Source organism: Carica papaya, chromosome 4, assembly GCF_054855325.1.
Source record: "Carica papaya isolate Zhongbai chromosome 4, ASM5485532v1, whole genome shotgun sequence".
NCBI lineage: Eukaryota > Viridiplantae > Streptophyta > Magnoliopsida > Brassicales > Caricaceae > Carica > Carica papaya.
This window is the reverse complement of record NC_142312.1, coordinates 31,224,066-31,245,503: the sequence shown is the minus strand read 5'-3', so window position 1 is coordinate 31,245,503 and position 21,438 is coordinate 31,224,066. Positions and strand designations below refer to the sequence as shown.

The following is a 21,438-nucleotide window of genomic DNA, read 5'->3' as shown; positions in this document are numbered from 1 at the left end:
TTCATTTAGAATTTATATTTAATTTGAAGTTAAAGATTGTGAGAATATTTTTAAAATAATAAAAATTAGTTTCACATAAAAATTACCGAAGAACTCGAACAACTATTTTTAAATTTCATTAAAACAATAAAATTTTAAATACATTATCCAAATTTCAAATGAAATTTCATATTGGATTATTATTTTTCATGTTATGATAAAACTTGGATAAGATTTTAAGTACGTTGAAATTTCATATTGAATTTATAAGATTTCAAAAATATGAGTAATTTGAATATTAAATAATTAAAATCTAAAAAATAAGTACCATGTAATAAATATAAATAATAACACACTACTAACAAAAAATCAAATTACTTTAATAATTAATTAAAAATTAAAGCATAGTACATAATTTCTTTGTCCTTTTTTTTTTCTTTACCAAATAAATAATTTTTCATTATATCCCAAGATTTCTTCTTTCACCCCCTTGTTAATTATGATATTAATTAATATTATGCTATTATTATATTGTTAATTACTTTTATTAATTTATTTACTTTTACACTATAGTTTTCATACAGTCGATTATTACGCATTCATTAATTATATTTAGAGAATCAATTATACTTTTTCGATCCTTTATGAATTGCATCCTTATCGTATTTCTCTAACTGATCTTGTTCGACTCACTAGTGATAACTTAATCGGTGTATCTTAACTTAGAATGTGTAATATTTAAGTTTGTGTTATTTTTTATTTTTTAATAAAAAAATTAATTATATTTAGAGAACAATTAATTATAATTAGATAACATTTTTGTACTTTTTTTTTGGGGGGTAATTCAGATAATTTGAATGTGTGGTATTAATGTAAATTTGAAGAAAACGAGGGCCAAATTGTAATTATGTTGATTTTGACTTTGACTTTTTCAGAGACACGGGGGTATCCAGCGTAAACGGCAGATTTCTTGCCAAAAATATCCAGCGTGGATTACGAAGTTATCAGAAAGTTATGGCTTCAAAGACTGACACGTGTCGCGTCGTACATATTTTACAAACGCCGTCCACGCTCCGTTCCGTTGGATTCGCGCGGCGACGGGACACCCTTTGACTTTTTTAAACTAACCACTCTGTACGGTATAAATATCGGATCAAATAATTTTTTTTTAAAATAAAATAAACATATTATTAATTTTTTATAATTTTTTTTTTAATTTAAAATTTTAGAAAACGAGTAAAAATATAGTTTAATATAAAATAAAAAATAAAAAATAAAATAATTACTAAGCACTAATAAATATATTGAGATATTTATTTAATAGCTTCAACTACTTTAGTCTCTAACGTGTTGGTGGGACTTTGAAATTTCTACAAAAAGTTATGCCCACACCATATTTTAATATACAATTATTTTAAATTATTTTTTTTAATATTTTAAATTACTTGAATTATTTTATTGTATATATTTACAATATACGAGCATAAATTATTTTATTTTTATTTTTTTAAAAAAATACATGTTACGTTATTTATTTTTATTTAGAATGATTTATTTAGATTGCAGGTACTGTAACTACAGATAACTATCTCGTGACACAATTCTAAATTTATTTATTTTTTTTTGTAAGTGGAGTTGCATACCTTTCGATGTTGCATCCTTCAATATAATTTTTTTAAACATTTTTGGATCCTTAAATAATATACCAAATGACCAATAAGGGCACTCGTTACTGGCGTCATCTCTTCATCCTATGCACAACGTTTGTTCTGTCATTATATGGGCACTTGTCACGCCCTAAGTAATTCCCTGGATTTGATGAGTTAAATTACAACTTTTATGACCATCTTCACTTATATCATCATCAATGACACCATTCTCGCACAATTTTAGAGATATATCCCCGTGTATCTCATCGTTTACTTAAACTTTACTATTGCGTGATCGTTATTTTTAGTTGGATTTGTATTATTTTCTTCGCGTTCTTCCTCTACTTCATTATAATTGAGAAAATCAATTTTCTTAATGTAAATGGGATGATGGAAAACATCTCGTAAGCAGGAGTCAGTCATCTCTTATGAAGTTGCTGTCGGGTGGTTATGACCTTAGCTCAATTGGAACACATCATTTGAGAAAAATGTACGTCGTATCTCCGTTCCTTGGATATCTTACGACTTTTTGACATATTTTTGTCATTATTTAAAATTCGTAATGCACTGTCAGTTATGCTCGCGTGAGGCAATAATAGTTATATTCTCGTCATGCCGTGCTCGTATAATCCGAATCAATTACAAAGTTCTTCAACGTAAACCACTCAAATTGGTCTAACATAAACCATTATATTCTTCCCTCTCAAGCCTCTTAAACTAAAGACCAAAGATTAAATCCAATCCAATTAAGACCAAACTTCAAAGACCCAAAACTAAATTAGTCTCAAAGCTCAAATCTCAGTCAACTCAAAAACCTAATCAGCCCATTCAGAAAATACAACTCAGTCCATGTAAAACCAGCTCATTGATTTCCCTCAAAACGGTATCTTTGTTTGGAGAAGATACTTCTGTCTTCTCCGGTAATCAGTCCATGACAGAGAAGAAAGAGAGATGTAACGAGGCAGCAGGTAGCGTGATGAAGGTGAGGATGATAAAAAGTGTTCGACATACACAAGGGAAGAAGGAAAGGAGCAGGTGCAACGAAGACGATGATGGTGAGAAAGTGAGATGTTTGACAGAGAAATGATGATGATAGCTGGTGATTCAAGGCAGAAGGAAACAACGCGACCAGGGAGTAGGAAGATGAAGTTAATGGCATTAGTATAAAACATTTATGCATTTGGATTTATTCACCAGACTCGAGGTTGTATGATCCAAATGAAAAGAAGTTGGATTCAAGGACGGCTATCTACTTTTTTAATGGTTAACTCAGAGCAGCTTTTATTGAAAAATATTATCCGACCACTGTAAATCATTCAGAACATAAACATCAAGGTCCTTAAAAATGGAAAAAAATATACAATAAAAATATTGTGGACAACATATTAAAAACGAGGTGGTGAAGGGATAGCAATAAGAGGAAATTTCCTATGAACAGAAATTCCAGCAGATTCAGTCAAGTCAATTCCATGTTCTTTTGCTCCACGATAAGGCATTGGTTTCCAATCGCATTTGTGTAGAACATTTGCTAATATCATCTCTATAAGTATTGTAGCAAAGTGGATACCAGGACAACCCCTTCTTCCTGCTCCAAATGGAATCAACTGGAAATCATGTCCTTTAAAATCTATACAACTGTTTAAAAACCTTTCTGGTTTGAATTCCTCTGCCTCTTCCCATGAGTCAGGATCTCTGCCGATTGCCCATGCATTGATCAGAACTTGAGTTCCTGCCGTAATGTCATATCCTCTTACATTCGCATCTTTAACGGATTCTCGAGGCATTAGCAGCGGAAGAGGAGGGTGTAAGCGAAGAATTTCTTTAATCACTGCTTTCAAGTATTTCATTTTACCTAAATCCTCTTCTATTATATTTGACTTATCACCTGCAATAGTTCTGACTTCATTACGCAATTTCTTCATAACTTTGGGATGTCTTAAAAGCTCTGTCATTGCCCATTCGAGAGTTGTAGATGTTGTATCTGTTCCTGCAATGAACATATCCTAGACGAATATGTATAATTAGTCATATTCTGTAATTGAAAATTACAGGTGCGTGTGCGAGTTTTTGTTAGTGATTCGTAAAAAAAATTAAGAAGATAAATGATTCTTACCAAGATAAGAGCCTTTATGGTAACTCTATCAATAGGAAATCCAATCGTGTTTTCTCTTTGAATCCAGAGCAAGACATCTACAAAATCTTTCGAGTCTGTATCTTGAACATCACCATAATCACTGGTATTACTCTTTTTCTTCAAATGATTTACATGTTCTTCCACTATTCCCTCAAAAAGATCATCAAGTTCTTTTGCTAATTTCTCTAATTTAGTATTCAATCCATTAACACAACTAACCCAAGAAAGCCATGGGATATAATCTCCAATATCAACAGTACCAGTTAGTTGAGCAAACCTCGTCAGAAGCTCCTTAAGCTTTTTCCCATTTTCCTCGTCTCCACCATACTTCCTCCCGAAAGCTACTCTACACAATATATCATTTGCTAGTACTGTAAAAGTCTCACTCAAATTCATAGGTGAACAGTAAGATTCTTGGATCTTCTTCGTCAAAATCATTGTCTCTTCTTCTCTTACTTTTTGAAAACATTGAACCTTTTTGCTACTCAATAAATGTATCACGCATATGCTCTTCATTTGCCTCCAGTATTCACCATAAGGTGCAAGAACAACATCTTTACAATTGTAAACTAATTTATCAAAGACGCTTGATTTAAATCGACTCGAAAAGATATTATCATGGGTTTTCATGACATCGAGAGCAGCATGAGCGGAGGAGATGACAAGTACAGGAACGCTGCCAAAGTGAAGCAACATGAAAGGACCATACTGTTGAGCCAATGCCCGAAGAGATCTATGGGGAGATGATCCTAGTCTGTGAAGGTTTCCAACGATGGGGAGCTTCGGCGGAGAAGGTGGTGAGTTCTTTTTAGAAGAAGAATAGTATCTGAGGAAGAAATATCGGAAGAGAAATATGAATAAAACAGTGAACCACAGAGAATTCCACATGATACTCGTAATTTCTTACGTTTTTTGTGATCGTATATAAGAGGACCTTCCAAAGAATCTTCAGGTTTTCATTACAGTAATTGCTGTACTATATTATATATAACTTTTTTAATATATAACTTGCAGACCTATTAATCATAATTTAATTCATGTCATGTGGGGGAGAAGTCAACAAATCTTTTTTAGTATAACTGCGCCATATCCAACTGGCCCGATCTATTTGTTTGCATTCAACATCAACAATAAACAATGGCCTTGCACTGTAAAAAATATATCCATATATATATATATACATACTTGATTAATGCAACTGTTACACCAAATAAGAGTATGGGTTAATATATATACATGTAAATATATATATATAGAGAGAGAGAGAGAGAGATAGAGAGTAATTAATTCCGTATAGGTAATGCAACTATTACACAATAAACAATGGCCTTGCACTGTAAAAGATACATCCATATATATTTGATTAATGCAACTATTACACCAAACCAGAGTATGGGTTAATATATATATACATGTATATATATATATATATATATAGAGAGAGAGAGAGAAAGAGTAATTAATTCCGTATAGGTAATGCAACTATTACACAATAAACAATGGCCTTGCACTGTAAAAGATACATCCATATATATTTGATTAATGCAACTATTACACCAAACCAGAGTATGGGTTAATATATATATACATGTATATATATATATATATATAGAGAGAGAGAGAGAGAGAGAGAGAGTATTATTGTAGTAATTAATTCCGTATAGGTAATGCAACTATTACACTATAAACAATGGCCTTGCACTGTAAAAGATATATCCATATATATTTGATTAATGCAACTATTACACCAAACCAGAGTATGGGTTAATATATATATATATACATGTATATATATATTTATATGTTTCTTTGAAGTCTTACTTTAATTTTTATTACTTACAAAAGAAAAAATTCATTTTTTCATAATTTATAATATATATTTTCATAGACATTTTCTAAAACATATAAATTAATTATAATACTATTCTACATATAGTTTGTGTATTAAAATTACGCAATATAATGCCGTGAAATTATAAATTTAAGAATTTAAATATAAATTTTAATATATAATAAATAAGATCGAAATATTTTAATAATTTAAGTTTAAATAGAACGTCTTGAATAAAAAAAATATCACGGTTTCTATTTTTTTCAATAAAATCATCACGTAGTAAATCGACAAACCTTAAAATTATGTCTCTTTCTTTTTATGTCTATCAATTACCGCATGTATTGCGCGGTGGATGTGATACTGTAAACTATTATCTCGATAATAATGACCAAATTAATATTTACGGTGAATTTTTTATTAAATAATCATGCATTATTAAATTTAATATATAATTATTTTAATTTTATTTTAAATATATATATTTTAGGTTATAATAGTAAATATCTTTTAAAAATATAAAGTAACATATGGTTTAAATATATAATAAGGTTTTATTTTTTTTTAATTAAAGGCTTTAATTTTATTTTCTTAAACAAATATTTGTAAACGCCATGCCAGACACGTGTAAATGCTTCGCCCTCCCAAACCCTAGAGCCTTGTGAAGCATGATTCTCAACCCCGGCATCTATCTTTCCGGGAAGCAGACAGGCGAATCTCGACAGAAATCGTAAAGCTTACGTAATGGTGGAAGGAGAAGTTAGAGATGGGGATTGAATGGAGAGGAAAATGCAGAAGAAACCCAGAGCCAGAGTGAAAAGAAGAAGGTAATACTAGAAGAGTACAGGCATCTGTACTTTTGTAAAGGATGGGTGTGTACGTATTCATTTATATATACACGTATATAATATACATGCAATATAATATATATGTGTGTGTGTGTGTGTGTGTGGATGGGTGTAAACATACAGGAGCTGTAGAAAGGTCTTCGTCTTTTGAATTAAAACGAGCTGTAAAAAGGTTAACTGAGTAGGAGATGACTGCAGGCTGCTGGGTTTCTCCTGGTACGACTCCAAATAATAACAGGTGTTTAGCGTTTGGAGACTGAGATGAAGCAAAATTACAACTACTCATTCACGAGGCTGTCAAAGCGATGTCATCCCACGAGCCAGGCAAGTTCTAGGGTTCTATGGATTTTAGTCCCAGAAGGATCTTCAGATGGCCGAAGGGAAGAAGAAAGAACTGCCTCCCAAACGTCGTCGTTTGAGGTGTCGTGGGAAGGGTTGGGCCATCTCGCTTTTGGGCTTTCGATATGGGCCCAATTGTGGGTTCAGAAGAAAAATTGGGCTTCCCTTGTTATAAATTTGGAAATTAACTTTCATAAACCCTAAGCTTTCTTTAAATATATATATATACATACACACATATATATATATATTGTATTACTATATTTTATAATAATCTCAAACTAGATATGTAAAGTTCTTTCCAAGTTTTGATTAGTTTATTAAATAAAAGAATCAATTTAAAATTAAATTTTAGTCACGCTAATAATGTTAAAAACCTTACGTTATAAATAATATCTTCTCGTTAGATTACAACTTAAAAAGGTCTATTACTGCATGATTTGAAAATATAATAACGATGTTGCACGGAATCAACAATATTTCTTTTAAAAAAATTTGAAATGAAAGATTTTAAAAATATATCTTCTATATTTAGGTATTCAGATACATTGACATTGCTCTTGAAGTATACTTGAATTATTATAAAAAAAAGTATATCGAGAAAGTATTAAAAAATTTAACGTGCATAATTATAAAGCAAGTGACACCCGTATTGCTAAAAGAGTTCATACGTAATCTAAATTATTGTTGCATGAATGAATTTAAGGTAAAAGAGATGCTAAAGATTTCTAATGCATCGGCAATTGGGAGTCTAATGTATGTTCAAGTTTGTACACGTTCAAATATTGTATATATTTTAAAAATGTTGGAAATATATTTGAGTAATTTGATAATATACTATTAGAAATCGAGCAAAACAAGTTATGTAGTACTTATAAAAAATAAAGACTACATTCTCACGTATAAGAGATCAGATTAATCGGAAATTATCAATATTTTGATTGGATGCCAAGTTATTATAGAACTATATCGAACTATATCTATCTATTAGTTGGATGAATTATTTTATAGAAGGGTGCTGAGTAAACATTTATAACTTTTTCTACTACAGCACTAAAGTTTATAACGTGTATTATAAGACATCTAGTTATACAATATGATTATAAAATTTTTATTAGAGATCTACATCGAGTTATATCTATCTATTAGTTGGATGAACTATTTTATAGAAGGGTGCTGAGTAAACATTTGTAACTTTTTCTATTACAGCACTAAAGTTTATAATGTGGGTTATAAAACATTTAGTTATAGAATATGATTACAAAATTTTTATTATTACATTGACGTTTTTTGATGGAATTTTTAAAACATTACTAAAAATTTACAGCGTAAACAACGGCAACATCAAATGAATCCTTAAAAATGAAACGGTGTTCAATGAAAAATATTACAGATACAAATTCATAAACAAGGTGGTGAAGGAACAGCAATGAGAGGAAATTTCCTATGAACAGAAATTCCAGTTGATTCAGTTAAATGAATTTCTTGTTCTTTTGCTCCATGATAAGGCAATGGTGTCCAATCACACTGGTGCAGAATGTTTGCTAATACCATCTCTATGAGGATCGTAGCAAACTGGATACCAGGGCAACCCCTTCTTCCTGCTCCAAATGGAATCAATTGGAAATCGTGTCCTTTAAAATCTACACAACTATCCAGGAACCTTTCTGGCTTGAACTCCTCAGCCTCTTCCCATGACTCGGGATCTCTTCCAATTGCCCATGCATTGATCAGAACTTGAGTTCCTTCTGCAATGTCATACCCTTTTATATTCACATCCTTAATGGATTCTCGATGTATTAATAATGGAAGAGGAGGATGTAAGCGAAGAACTTCTTTGATCACTGCTTTCAAGTATTTCATTTTACCCAGATCCTCTTCTAGTACATTTGACTTGTTACCTGCCGTGGTTCTAACTTCATTCTGCAATTTCTTCATAACTTTAGGGTGCCTTAAAAGCTCTGTCATTGTCCACTCCAGAGTTGTATATGTTGTATCCGTCCCTGCTATGAACATATCCTGGATGAATATGTACAATCAGTCATCTTTTGTAATTGGAAATTAGAGGTACATGGTGGTTTTTTTTGACAGATTAGTAAAAAAATTAAGAAGGTAAATGATTCTTACCAAGATGAGAGCCTTTATAGTAACTCTATCTATAGGAAATCCAGTCGTGTTTTCTTTTTGAATCCGAAGCAAGACATCCACAAAATCTTGAACATCATCATAATCACTAGCATCACACTTCTTCTTCAAACGATTTGCATGTTCTTCCACTATTCCCTCGAAAAGATCATCAAGTTCTTTTGCCACTTTCTCTAATCTAGCATTCAATCCGTTAACATAACTAACCCAAGAAAGCCATGGAATATAATCTCCTAGATCGAAAGTGCCAATTAGCTCAGCAAACCTTGCCAGAAGCTCCTTAAGCTTTTTTCCACTTTCCTGGTCTCCACTACACTTCCTCCCGAAAGCTGTTCTACACACTATATCATTTGCAAGTACTGCAAAAGTCTCACTCAAATTCATAGGTGAATAGTAATAAGACTCTTGGATTTTCTTCAACAGAATCGTCGTCTCTTCTTCTCTTACTTTTTGAAAAGATTGAACTTTTTTGTTGCTCAACAAATGTACCACGCACATGCTCTTCATCTGCCTCCAGTATTCGCCGTAAGGTGCGAGAACAACATCTTTACAATTGTAAACTAATTTATCAAAGACGCTCGATTTAATTCGACTTGAAAAGACGTTATCATGGGTTTTCATAACATCGATGGCAGCATTAGCAGAGGAGATGACAAGTACAGGAACACTGCCAAAATAAAGCAACATGAAAGGACCGCACTGTTGAGCCAATGCTTGAAGAGATCTATGAGGGTGTAATCCTAGGTTGTGAAGGTTCCCAATGATGGGGAGTTTTGGCGGAGAAGGGGGTAAACTTTTTTCAGAAGAACAATAATACTTAAGAAAGAAATACACGAAGAGAAATACAGACAAAACGCTGAAGCACAAAGAATTCAACATGATACTCATCTGATTTCTCTAGCTTTTGTGATAATCTAACATCTAATTTGCTAGGATATATACATCTATATATATATATATATATGTAGGACTACGTTCTCAAAGATCTTCAATTTTTACTGTAATAATCATTATAGTGTATGATATAAAGGCTTTGAGTACCTGCCTACATCATTGCACAGTGAACTTTTTGAATATAACTTGGACACTAACTAATAATAGTTTTATTCGTGTCGGGGAAGTCTCAAAATCTTTGGTAACCAGACGTGTACGCTGCTCAGAATCCAACAGGTCCAATTTTATTGGTTTGCATTCAACATCAACAGTAAACAATGGCATTGTACTGTAAAAAATATAGCCATATATATATATATATATTGATTAATCCAACTATTACACCAAACAAGGTCACGGGTTTACATATATATATATATATAGAGAGAGAGAGAGAGAATATTTTATAGTAATTAATTCCGTATGGGTAAATCCAAACCTTATCCAGCCTCTAGTCAAAGATCAAATTATGTTTGGAAAATTGTAAATATATCTACCTGAATTAATTATAATAATATGATATATATATATATATAATTTGTGTATTAAAAGTAAATAAGACTTTATGTTCTTGAGATAAGATAAGTGCCGTGGACTTTATCTGTTCGGATGGTGGTATTTCGTGGTTAATTAATGTAGAGTATGGTGTTAGGATAATAAAATTATGTTTGTTTCCTGATAGTACGATTATTCGAGAATGTTTCGTAGTATCCGAAAGATAAATTTTGGACGAATTTTTAAAATTACTGATTCGATAGTTTTTGATCGACTCATATATTTGCTCCGGTTATTATCTCGTTAAATTTTGTTAATTTCCGTTTTACCCTAAAAAAAATCCTTATTTGGAAATTAGTTGTGGATCATTTGGGTATTATGTTCTTCGTACCATTTGAAAATTTTCTCATAATGGTAAGAACCTTATGCTGTAAACAATAGCTTCTCATTAGATTACAACTTTAAAGGTCTAATGCTGCATCATTTGAAGATTTAGGGCAGAAATACAATAAACAAAACAAAACAATGAACAATCACATAGCCTCTCTAAGATGATTTATATCAAACATAATTGACGACATATGTAAGAATATAAACAAGAACCAGCGAGGAGGGATAAAGAAGGAATGCCAGAAATGCAGTCCATCTGGGAAAAGTTGAGCAAAAACTTGCAATGACACCCATTGCAGCACACACGATCGCAACCACCAGCACTTCACCAGAAAACTCCCATCTCAATCCACGAAAATAGATTAATGAAACAAACAAACAGAATCCCAGAATGTTATTCATGAAGACTCCACTGTATATCTGCATATCAAGAACCCACATACATCAAAAAAATAAACCTATCTTCATTCATTTATATAGAGGTTCGATATTATGGAAGGAGAAAGAGAGAGAGAGAGAGAGAGAGAGAGAGACCTCAGAGAATGCTAAAGAAGTAGTTCTTGATTTCTTCCGGTAAGCTGCGGTGATTGCTGAAGTAGCAAATCTAGCATTGGTTGCTAATGGGAGCAACATAAATGATACAAAGAAAGTTGGAAGATTTGCAGCTTTTGAGAAATCTTGAACGCTAAATATTAAAGGTTCAGCTAGAACTGCTAGTATGGCTACTCCAAAAACCATGCTTCCTATTGCCTTCAGCCATTTTAATATTGACTTCTCATAATCTCTTTCCCTCTTATTGCTATTCTCCTCATTCACCAATATTTCATCAGTTTTCTCCCATGTTTTCTACATAATAGTTAGTTAATGCATGAGCAATACATAATTATTACGTGAATATAATGATTAATGTGTATGTGTCTGTGAGTGTGTGCGCTAACTTAGACTTACTTGATAATCGTCGTCATCTCTGGACTGGTCTTCGTCATTATCACGGGGAGGAGTTTGTTGTGTTGATGTGCTGATCAATCTTGAAAATTCACGAGTGAATTCTTCTCGGCTTATATTACTATCTTCATTGGTGTCAAGTTCTTGATTAAGTTTGGCTACGATTTCGTCTGGATTTAAGGGAATATCACCAAACTTGATATCTTCAATAACTTGTTGCAATTCATCTTTTGATATGTAATTATTTCCATCTCGATCAATCCTTTCAAATAATCTACACACACACACATACACATATATATATATACACACGTAACATATCAGTCAATCTAGAGTATCCAGGTAAAATGAATGTTAAGTAATTACCTTTGTATACTGTCTTCATCAGGGTTACCATCCTCTTTGAGGAAGCGTCCAATTGCATTGCTTTCAAAATGTTTCAGTATTCCTTCTATCAAATTTCCCATTATTTCCCGTTCTCTTTTTTTGTTCTTAATCAAGGGTTGTAAACTCTGTCAATTACAAGTAATTAACAATTATCACCACGTACCTAGTAAAGAAACCCAAGATACATATATATATATATATATATATCTCATAAGCCTAGATGATATCTAACACATGTATGTGGTTTCTCATGATCTGCATAATCAAAGGCTGTAAATTCTGTCAATTACAAGTAATCACAATTATCACCAACATATATATATATATATAAACGCAAGGCCTAAGTGATATCTGATATATGTATGTGGTTTATCATGGTCTGCATAATCAACATGAGCCTAGCTATATATATATATATATACATACCTGGTGATATACATCCTGCAAGGATTTGTGATGAGATTGGTTGAGTTTGAGGTTATGGAAGAAGAGCTTAGTCCATCTTATGAATCCATGAACAAATTCCTCCCTAGTTATTTTGTTGTCGCCATTAACGTCAAATTCATTCATAACTTTTGCAACTGCACTCTTCTTGTCGACTTGTCCTGTTGGAAATTCAACCTTGTGAATCAGCTTTGTCAACTCTGAATGCGATAGTGTCTCATCCCCATCAACGTCAATTTCATCAAACAGCCTGTAACATATATATATATATATATATATATATATATAAATGTCGGTACGTGTATAATTAGTTTTAAATATTGATAAATTATTAAAGCAATCATGATGAATAACTAATACATATATACCTCTTTATAGCGTTTACATCGGGTGCTCCATCCTCAGTGAGAATTCTGCCTTGTGTTTGTTCCTCCACAAGTTTTAGAATTCCCAACATTAAATGCTCAGTTTTAACAAACTCCAGCTTTCTTTTCTGAATCCATGGCTTAAATATCTGCAATAACATTACCTCTATTAATTACGTATATATTGCAAACGTATATATATGACCAGTATGGGTGTGTAATTATTGCATACATGAGTGTGTACGAGTGTATACAGGAAGTACCTGGTAGATGAAGTAGACAAGCAATAAGAGAGAGGAAATGGAGAGGGCAAACAAGAGAATAATTTGACGGCCTGAATACGAACTGGGGAAGAAATTGAGGAGTTGGATACTCAAAAATGGTAATATTGACACCGCCATGATCATTGCACTGTAGCGGGTCTTTTTATCTGTATGTACACCAAAATCTGTATGCATATATGGAAAAGCTTTAGAAATATGTATATATATATATATGTATGTAGGAGAAAACAATAGAATGCATATATATATACCGGTGAAGAAATGTAAAAACTTGTGGAAGCGTGAATTTTGATTAGGATGGTGATGAAGATTTTGTCCGGCAAGAATAATGCAAGTTCCCCAAAGAACAGTGAGAAGTAAAATTGAGGAACCCGCCAACAATCCAACTCCAGTAAACACGAACTCTTCAGCAACCTCTTTGCCATGCAAAAGTCCTGATGCTGAAAGTTAAATTCAATATTACAGTTCATTAATCTATAATATATATATATATATACATACACATATATATAACAGAGCACTAGAAATAGAAGCATGACAAATATATATATTGAAGCCGCACACACACACACACACACACACATATATATATCATACTACGATTAATATTAAAGTGTATGATCTATTAGTATTTTATGAAATTACGTAGTTAATCAGTTACTTTCATCGTTCTTATTTTTTACTTCTAAATAATAGTTTGCAGTTTGAAGTCTGGTTATTATTCAAATGGAAGCATATATATATATATATATATATATAATTTACGTGAATATTTAATTTCGTACTGGCCCTGATGTTAATTAATGAATGGCCAGCTGGCTAATGTTCTTCTTAATAATACGGATTAATGGAGAACAGCTAATTATTCCATTAATCATTATCTCCATTCAAAAAAGACAGTGACTGATATATTTATTAAAATGAAGTAGACAAATACTTGATTTATACATGAATACTTAGATCATGTCTAGTTCATGTATACATACATACATACATACATATATATATATATATACGGGGCAAAGTCAACCAGTTTTGGGGAATCCAGATATGCACTCAACTCGCCAATTTTTTTTCCATCTAATGTCGCCAATTTTTGTTGTCACTTACATACAAATTAAATGAACTAGGATATATATGTATGTATATATAGGTATATGTATATATATGTACGTACCAAGGAGAAGGATGGCCTCAGGGAGAACTCCAAGGACATGGACGGCACTAGCACCGAAGACACCAGGTCCAAGAATCCTGAACACTTGCTCGCCGCCAGCAGCCAAGTAGATTTCTCCATGAAACAACAAATACTCATACAGCATTATTAGAAACAGATGCCCCCATATGCTGCTTGAGCATGGCAAGAATCCATACATTTCTTCACACGATGATGATGATGGATCCATTCTTATTCCATTCAGAACTAGATACTGGCCGCTGCTGATGCCGTCTGATACCAACCCATTTGACCCCCTACTCTTCTTCTCTTCCAGACCTCGACTTTGAACCCCATCAATGGCCAACAACACCAGAACACCAACTACCAGATACGCTACTGAATTCTCGGCTTTCCTCCCCATTTTTTTTTTATCTGGGTATCGTGTACGAAAGTAGAAATCCAGGGCTTTGAGGTGTATATATCTATATACAGATTAAGGTTTGTATTTATATGTGTTTGTGAAGCAAATTGTTTGAGAAGTCTTCTCACACAAAGGATCAAAGAAGGCCAATGGTGATTGACAGGGTGCACTATTGACTTGATTAATATTGATTGTCAATTAGTATTTACTTCCATGGTCTACAACCATATTATATATATATATATATTAATTAGGTTAAACATTATCTAACTAGAAGGACTTATACATTCGTAAAAATATATTCAAATCTACCTTATTAATTATAAAATTGTGTGATATATACATATACAAGTTGCACAAAAGTTGGTCAAATTTGATTTTTAACAAAAACTCATCTTCTCTCTTTTTTCAGTAATTTTTTCTTTAGTGGATAAAACTTATCTCGACAGTGATTTAGAGTTAAAATAGTATAAAATAAACATATAAATAACCCTAATGAGCCTAAAGAAATGAAGTTCAAACATAAGTCGGTCAAATGTGATTTTTAACAAAAACTCATATTCTCTCTCTTTTCGGTCTCTTTCTTTTTAGTGGATAAAACTTATCTCGACAACGACTTAGAGTTAAAATAGTATAAAATGAAAACATAAATAACTCTAATGAACTAAAAGAAATGAAGTTCAAATATGAATTTTTATATATACGAGAAAACCCAAAATCCGACAATTTTAATATGCGACGACGGTTTTACATAATAGAAATTCATTGAATTTAGAGAAAATCACACTTTGGGATGGGATGATATAAGATTGAAAAGTATAATATATAAATCATTGAAGAAATTAAGTTAAAGTATGTATACATATTATATATATATATATATATGTGCAAGCATCACTAGGCGATGATGTAGATGAGCATTAACTAGTTGAATTGAAACTCCAAAGTTCGTCCTCACAAGACTACGACCCATATATTCTGATATGAAAAATGGGCCTTGAATAGTATGTATATATATATATATATAATATTTTTATTATTCATATAACTAGAAGGTGGGTGGGCCGGGTCTTGGAAAGCCCTTAATGGTAGAGAATAAAGTAGTCGAAAGTTATAATTGGGTTAGGCTTATACACTCATGAAAGTTATAAATTATTGAAAAATAAATAAATAAATGTATTAAATTTAGTGCATTTGTGTTTTGTATGTATATATATATATATATATATATTATAAATAATTAAATATTTGCAAAAAATTAACAAGCTACCCACTAGAAACAACAAAGATCTAATTAACACTACCAAAATTTTGATATGTTTATATGTTTACAAATTAACAAAATAACTAAGAAAATCATATAAATTAAAATGATTTTTATAATTAAATTTGGAAAAAAATAAAATTCTTAAATGATTTAAAAAGTTATGGGTTGAGAAACTTGTAACATTTTAATTATACATTGATAAAATATATATTGTAACTTAAATCATATATTATAAGTAATTATTATTGAATTAAATATCTAATATATTTTTTTTTTATAACAGACTAAGGTTTTAAGTCAAATTATGTTCTTATATATATTTTTGTTTGAATATCGTGTTTTATTGTATTATAATTGATATATAATCATTAGAGTTTATATATCATTTAATTAATGAATATATAAATTTTTATTAAAAAAATCATTCATTAAATTTTAAAAGGTTTCTAGAGCTAATAATTTACACCCAAGTTTTGGATGCATGGTACGTAGTTGAGATTAATATAAGTCAATTAAAAGAAGGAGGAGAGTCTTATTAGTTAGACTCCACCGATTTAGAACTGGATCAAAGTCAATACGGACAAGGCTTTCTGTAGCAACACTTGCGTGGTTGCCGGGGTGGGATTGCTAGAGATGACCATGGGAGATGGTTTGGAGGTTTCTTTCGAAAGATTGACACTTGCTCCGTCTTACAAGCTAAACTTTGAGGAGTTTTGGCCAGTCTAGAATTGGTTTGGAGTCTTGGCGCGTGCCACATTATTTTAGAGATGGATAATACTATCGCGATCTAAGCCCTGAATAGAATTTTGAACAGAGAATTGATTCTCATCAATGCTAACTCTAACCTGTTTCTGATTTTGAAAGCTTGGTTATTTAAGAATTAGAATATCAAAATTCAACACGTCTACCGCGAGAAAAATCATCGGGCTGATTTTTTATCTAATAAGGCCCTTGCTCGGCCTCCTAACTTGTAGACAAATATTATTAGAGTTTTCTCACGTAAAATGTGCAACTCTTAGTCTTATCTTGTTTGATTACTTGTGTATTTTCTCACTCTCTCGTATTTTTTTTTTTTTAAAGAATGTAATAGTTATATTTTTTATTTAAGCAAAAACTCGTACTAAATCTAGTTTTAATAACTTTTGGACTAATTCAACACAAATATTTTGGTAGGGATTGATTTGTACAAATTAAAATGGTGTATTAATATATCGATTATATTTTTAATCATACGTTTTAATATACGTTAATGATACTTATAATAACTTTTATTTTTAGACAAATTATGATTTCTCTTTTTTTTTTAAATTTAATATAAAATAACCTAAATAATATTTATAGTAAAACTATAGAATTTAGTTATTAAAAATCGGATCGAAATACCCGTTAAAATAAATAAATAAACAAATACACGAGACATCTATAGTTAATCACAACTCGGTAATGACAGAACTTATGTTCTTTCATACATCCCAAATACAATCAAATTACCCAAAAATTTAATTCCCCTAAAAACTAAATAAATTCAATTTAATTTAATTTTTTTTAAAAAAAAAGCTCAATAAATTAGAAAATTACATAAACCCTGTTAGAACTAATAACCCTTCTTCCTCCACTCCAAATAAAACAATAAAAAAATTACACACAGACAACATTTCCACAATTAATATATATATATATATATTTAAAAAATAATTATTAGGTTAAATTTAAAATTTAAAAAAAAAACAATTGTTGTCATCTTCCACCCAATCATAGGCGTCCACGTGTCCTTCAAACTTCGAGTTTGTCGTGTGGCCGGGCCCCACCAAAGAAATAAGAACTAAGCAAAGAGACAGCAGTAACAACACATCACGTGAAATTAGCAGATCCCCCAGTTGCAATTTTTTTTTTCTTTCTCTGTTAATTAAACTAGCTAAGAAGCTGCTCCGTGTCCGTACAAACCATGGAGTCAGCGCTCGGCGGCTGCTGCTGCTGCTGCTGCTGCTGTTGGTGTTGTTGTTGTTGTTGATGATGATGATGATGTTGGTGTACAGAAGGTTGTGTTTGTGAGCTGTTCATCTTCTTCAGGTTCTGTTGGTGATATACTTGTCTCAATCTCTCTATCTCCTTCTTTAATGCCTCTTGATGGGCTGTGTGCGTAAATTATAAACGCATATAATTACACACACATGTATATACGTATAACACATGAGTTAAGCGTGAAAAAGGAAACACGAAAATCAAGAATCGGAATCCCCACACGAAACCCATTACATGTTAATGTAAATCAAATGATGATTCAGCTTTATCTAAATTGGGTAATGAGGAAGCAAACTCTAGCTATATTATATAATACATGTGTGTTCCTGGAAATACTGTTCATCACTTTATATATATATGTGTGTGTGTGTGTGTGTGTGTGTGTGTATGGATATGGAATAGTGATTAGAATGCTGAAAACGTTATACCATCTTTGAAAATCTTGTCCTGAGCCAAAGCAGCGATGCGTTGCTTCAAGGTGCTGTTATCGACGTTAAGAATCAAGCGTTGATGATCCAAGAATGCTACTCTCGGTGACAATGCCGATACCTCCGTCTTCATTTTCCCAGTAGTAATTAATTAAGATTAATTAAGGTAAATCATAACAATGAGTAGGAAATTAATGTAATAATAATTAATTATACATATATACATACATATATATATATATATATACGTGTGATTATAAAGAGACCTGTAATGTGGTTACGCTTCGTTCAAGCTCCGAAATGTATTGTAGCTTCCTCACTCGTGATCTCTGCGCCGATTGCCGATTAGCTAAAATTCTGTTCATTATTATCACAAATTCATAATTAATTAATCAAATTTGAAAAGAAACAAGAACAAAAAAAACATATTTCGTATCAGATTCTACAAAGAATTAGTTTATCTCAAAGTTGATTATCAATGCAAGATCCTATTTGATTACCAGATGCATAATTAAACAAGACTGTAATCAGAAATCCCTGCTGGCTTCTTAAATTCTTACATGAGTTCATGCATAAAATCAAATAATTGTAGGTTATCATCTTTCATTCATGTAAAATGTATATATATAATCACGTACGTACCTTTTGACCCTTTTAGGGTCAATGATGGTATCCCCAATGTTGGAGAGCTGTTGGAATGGTGGTTGTGGTTCATGAGATTTATTAATGCATGGACTCTCCACCTCGCCAGGTTCTTGCTTTAGCTGCTGCGGAGCCAGACCATAGTCCATCACCGTTTTCTCCTCGTTGTTGCTGTTCTGATCGGACGGCGTGGAAGGGTTTGACGTCGCCGGCGGTACGGCGATGGAGACGTCGTCGGAGAACATGGACAGCAACTGTTCGTCGTCCAAACGGTCAAATCCATGCATGGCATTATCATTGCCACTATTATTATTATTCGCCGCATTATTGTTATTGGTACTTTCGTTTCTGGTTTCCTCCTCATCGTCGGCCAACAACGGAGCTTCGAGGAAGGCGATGGAGTCGCTAATGCAGCGGCGGTGCGCTCCGCGGCGGGCGGAGGAGAAGTCCATGAACTCATCAATCCAAGAGGGTTGGTGGGTTTCCGGCACGGCGGCTGAAGCGGCGGCGGCCGGAAAGAAAAAATTGGATGAAGTCATTGTGGGTTGGTGATGAGGAAAAGAATTAGGCCAATTGTGGGGGACTTTGGGCGGTAGTTGTGCCATATTGGTGGACGAAGAGAGAGAGAGAGAGAGAGAGAGAGAGAAGTAGAAAGATGGAATGGATGGATGGTGGGAAAGAGAAAAAAAATAAGAAAAAGTGGGTTATGTAAGTTATAACCAGAGCTATATATCTATATATATGTGTGTACGTATAAATGTAAGAGATAATAGTAAAAAACTAATTAACCAACAAGCTGATCAGACCCTCTTTTAAAGGGGTGGGGGGGGAATTGTGTTTCTTTTTTTTTTTTTAAATGTGTGTGTGTGTATATATGTATATGTATATGTAGCAGGTAGCTTGTGGGTAAATAGATATAGGGTGAGTGTAAGTATATCTGTAAGCATATGTGTATGAGAAAAGAAGAAGAAGAGTCACATGGGAAGAGACAGCTAGCAACAGCTGGGGTTGGAGGTGAGGACTCAACGGTATTTCACTGGAAAGTCGCAGTGCGAGTTTAATAAATGGAGGAATCAGCAACCACGTGCCGATGTGACCCCTCTCCTTGCCATCAACTTATTATGCCCCATTATCTGCCACTCCCAATACACTACATCTACATCATATATATATATATATATTTATATATGTCTCCCCTCTCTCTAATTTTTATCATCACACACCCACACACACACATATACATATATATATATATATATGTTCTCCACTATAAATATACCATTCAATACAAATACTCTCTATCATTATACATGTTATATTTGTAGAGATACCCTTCTCAATTTAGACTCTGATTTGTTTTGGGTTTTGGGTTTTGGGTTTTTTTTTTTAATACATTCCCACAATTAAACAATATTCCTAAGAAAACCCAGAGAAGGTTTTTATAAGTGAAGTAAAATGAAAGTGTTGGTGTTGTGATTAATAATTAATTAGTGGGAATTAGAATTAGAATGAGAATTAAAACGTATTTAATAGGATGTGGATGAGCTGTGAAATTAAGAAAGAGAAGTAAGGAAAGAAATTATGTCCTCCTCATCCCCCATGTGAATTCTTTGTAAGAGCCCACCATTGTTTTGCTTTGTCCCCAAATCACACTCACATGGGGGGTCTGCTCTCTCACCCTTTCCCCCCCCCCCCCCCCCCCCCCCCCTCATCTCTTTCTATATAATATAATATAATATAATATACATATATATATATATTTGCAACTAAGAAGCCAGTGGTCCAACAACAAGATTAAAAACTTTAATTGTAGAATTTAGTATTGCCACTGCCCAAAACATTCAATCCTGTTGTGGGTAATATCTAATTAAAACATTGGTTAATGATTAACAAACAACTTTGCCAAAATACCAATATTCTATACTGATAATTAGAGGGGGGGGTTGCATGTGCGGGATGCCATGAGTAAAGAGAATTTTAATTGTAAGTCATTATCAATTCTCTTAATTTTGGGATCCCCCCCAAAATTCTAAGTTTTAGTACCGTACTTGGAGAGGAGAGGGAGAGAGATGAATACAAGAGTAGCATTATTGCACGTGGAATGAAGGAGAGAAGGTCCTACCTGTTCCTTTCGGATAATATAATGTATAGATACAAAAAAAAATTTTGCTGCTGAAAAGAAAAAAGAAAAAGAGAAAAGATTGGTGAACTCATCATCACCATCATCATCGTGCACTTGCATTCCCCATCTGCAATCAAACTCTAAAACTTTTTATTCCTATTCCTCCTTTTCGTTCTAGGAAAATTCTTTCAATCATCGAGTTAAAAAAT

General features: G+C 32.5%; 4 protein-coding genes across 4 annotated transcripts; all 4 read right to left on the bottom strand.

The window, feature by feature from the left end:
• Nucleotides 1-2,052: 2,052 nt before the first annotated feature.
• LOC110808901 (cytochrome P450 736A117-like) lies at nt 2,053-4,715 on the bottom strand. Its single transcript, XM_022034533.2, has 2 exons — nt 3,742-4,715; nt 2,053-3,631 (listed from the first exon to the last, which is right to left on the bottom strand). The coding sequence occupies exons 1-2, from the start codon at nt 4,648-4,650 to the stop codon at nt 3,014-3,016; spliced, it is 1,527 nt and encodes a 508-aa protein (XP_021890225.2). The 5' UTR covers nt 4,651-4,715; the 3' UTR covers nt 2,053-3,013.
• Nucleotides 4,716-8,038: 3,323 nt separating this feature from the next.
• Nucleotides 8,039-9,907, bottom strand: LOC110808869 (cytochrome P450 736A117-like). Its single transcript, XM_022034486.2, has 2 exons — nt 8,908-9,907; nt 8,039-8,799 (listed from the first exon to the last, which is right to left on the bottom strand). The coding sequence occupies exons 1-2, from the start codon at nt 9,811-9,813 to the stop codon at nt 8,182-8,184; spliced, it is 1,524 nt and encodes a 507-aa protein (XP_021890178.2). The 5' UTR covers nt 9,814-9,907; the 3' UTR covers nt 8,039-8,181.
• Nucleotides 9,908-10,776: 869 nt separating this feature from the next.
• LOC110808927 (sodium/calcium exchanger NCL2-like) lies at nt 10,777-14,940 on the bottom strand. The gene is made up of 9 exons (XM_022034566.2): nt 14,346-14,940; nt 13,420-13,608; nt 13,148-13,332; nt 12,888-13,033; nt 12,502-12,769; nt 12,055-12,200; nt 11,692-11,962; nt 11,278-11,589; nt 10,777-11,163 (listed from the first exon to the last, which is right to left on the bottom strand). Exons 1-9 carry the CDS (start codon nt 14,746-14,748, stop codon nt 10,915-10,917), a joined length of 2,169 nt encoding a protein of 722 aa, XP_021890258.2. The 5' UTR covers nt 14,749-14,940; the 3' UTR covers nt 10,777-10,914.
• A 2,475-nt stretch (nt 14,941-17,415) lies between these two features.
• Nucleotides 17,416-20,730, bottom strand: LOC110808920 (basic leucine zipper 34-like). Its single transcript, XM_022034559.2, has 4 exons — nt 19,108-20,730; nt 18,732-18,822; nt 18,466-18,592; nt 17,416-18,147 (listed from the first exon to the last, which is right to left on the bottom strand). The coding sequence occupies exons 1-4, from the start codon at nt 19,710-19,712 to the stop codon at nt 17,927-17,929; spliced, it is 1,044 nt and encodes a 347-aa protein (XP_021890251.2). The 5' UTR covers nt 19,713-20,730; the 3' UTR covers nt 17,416-17,926.
• Nucleotides 20,731-21,438: the final 708 nt, after the last annotated feature.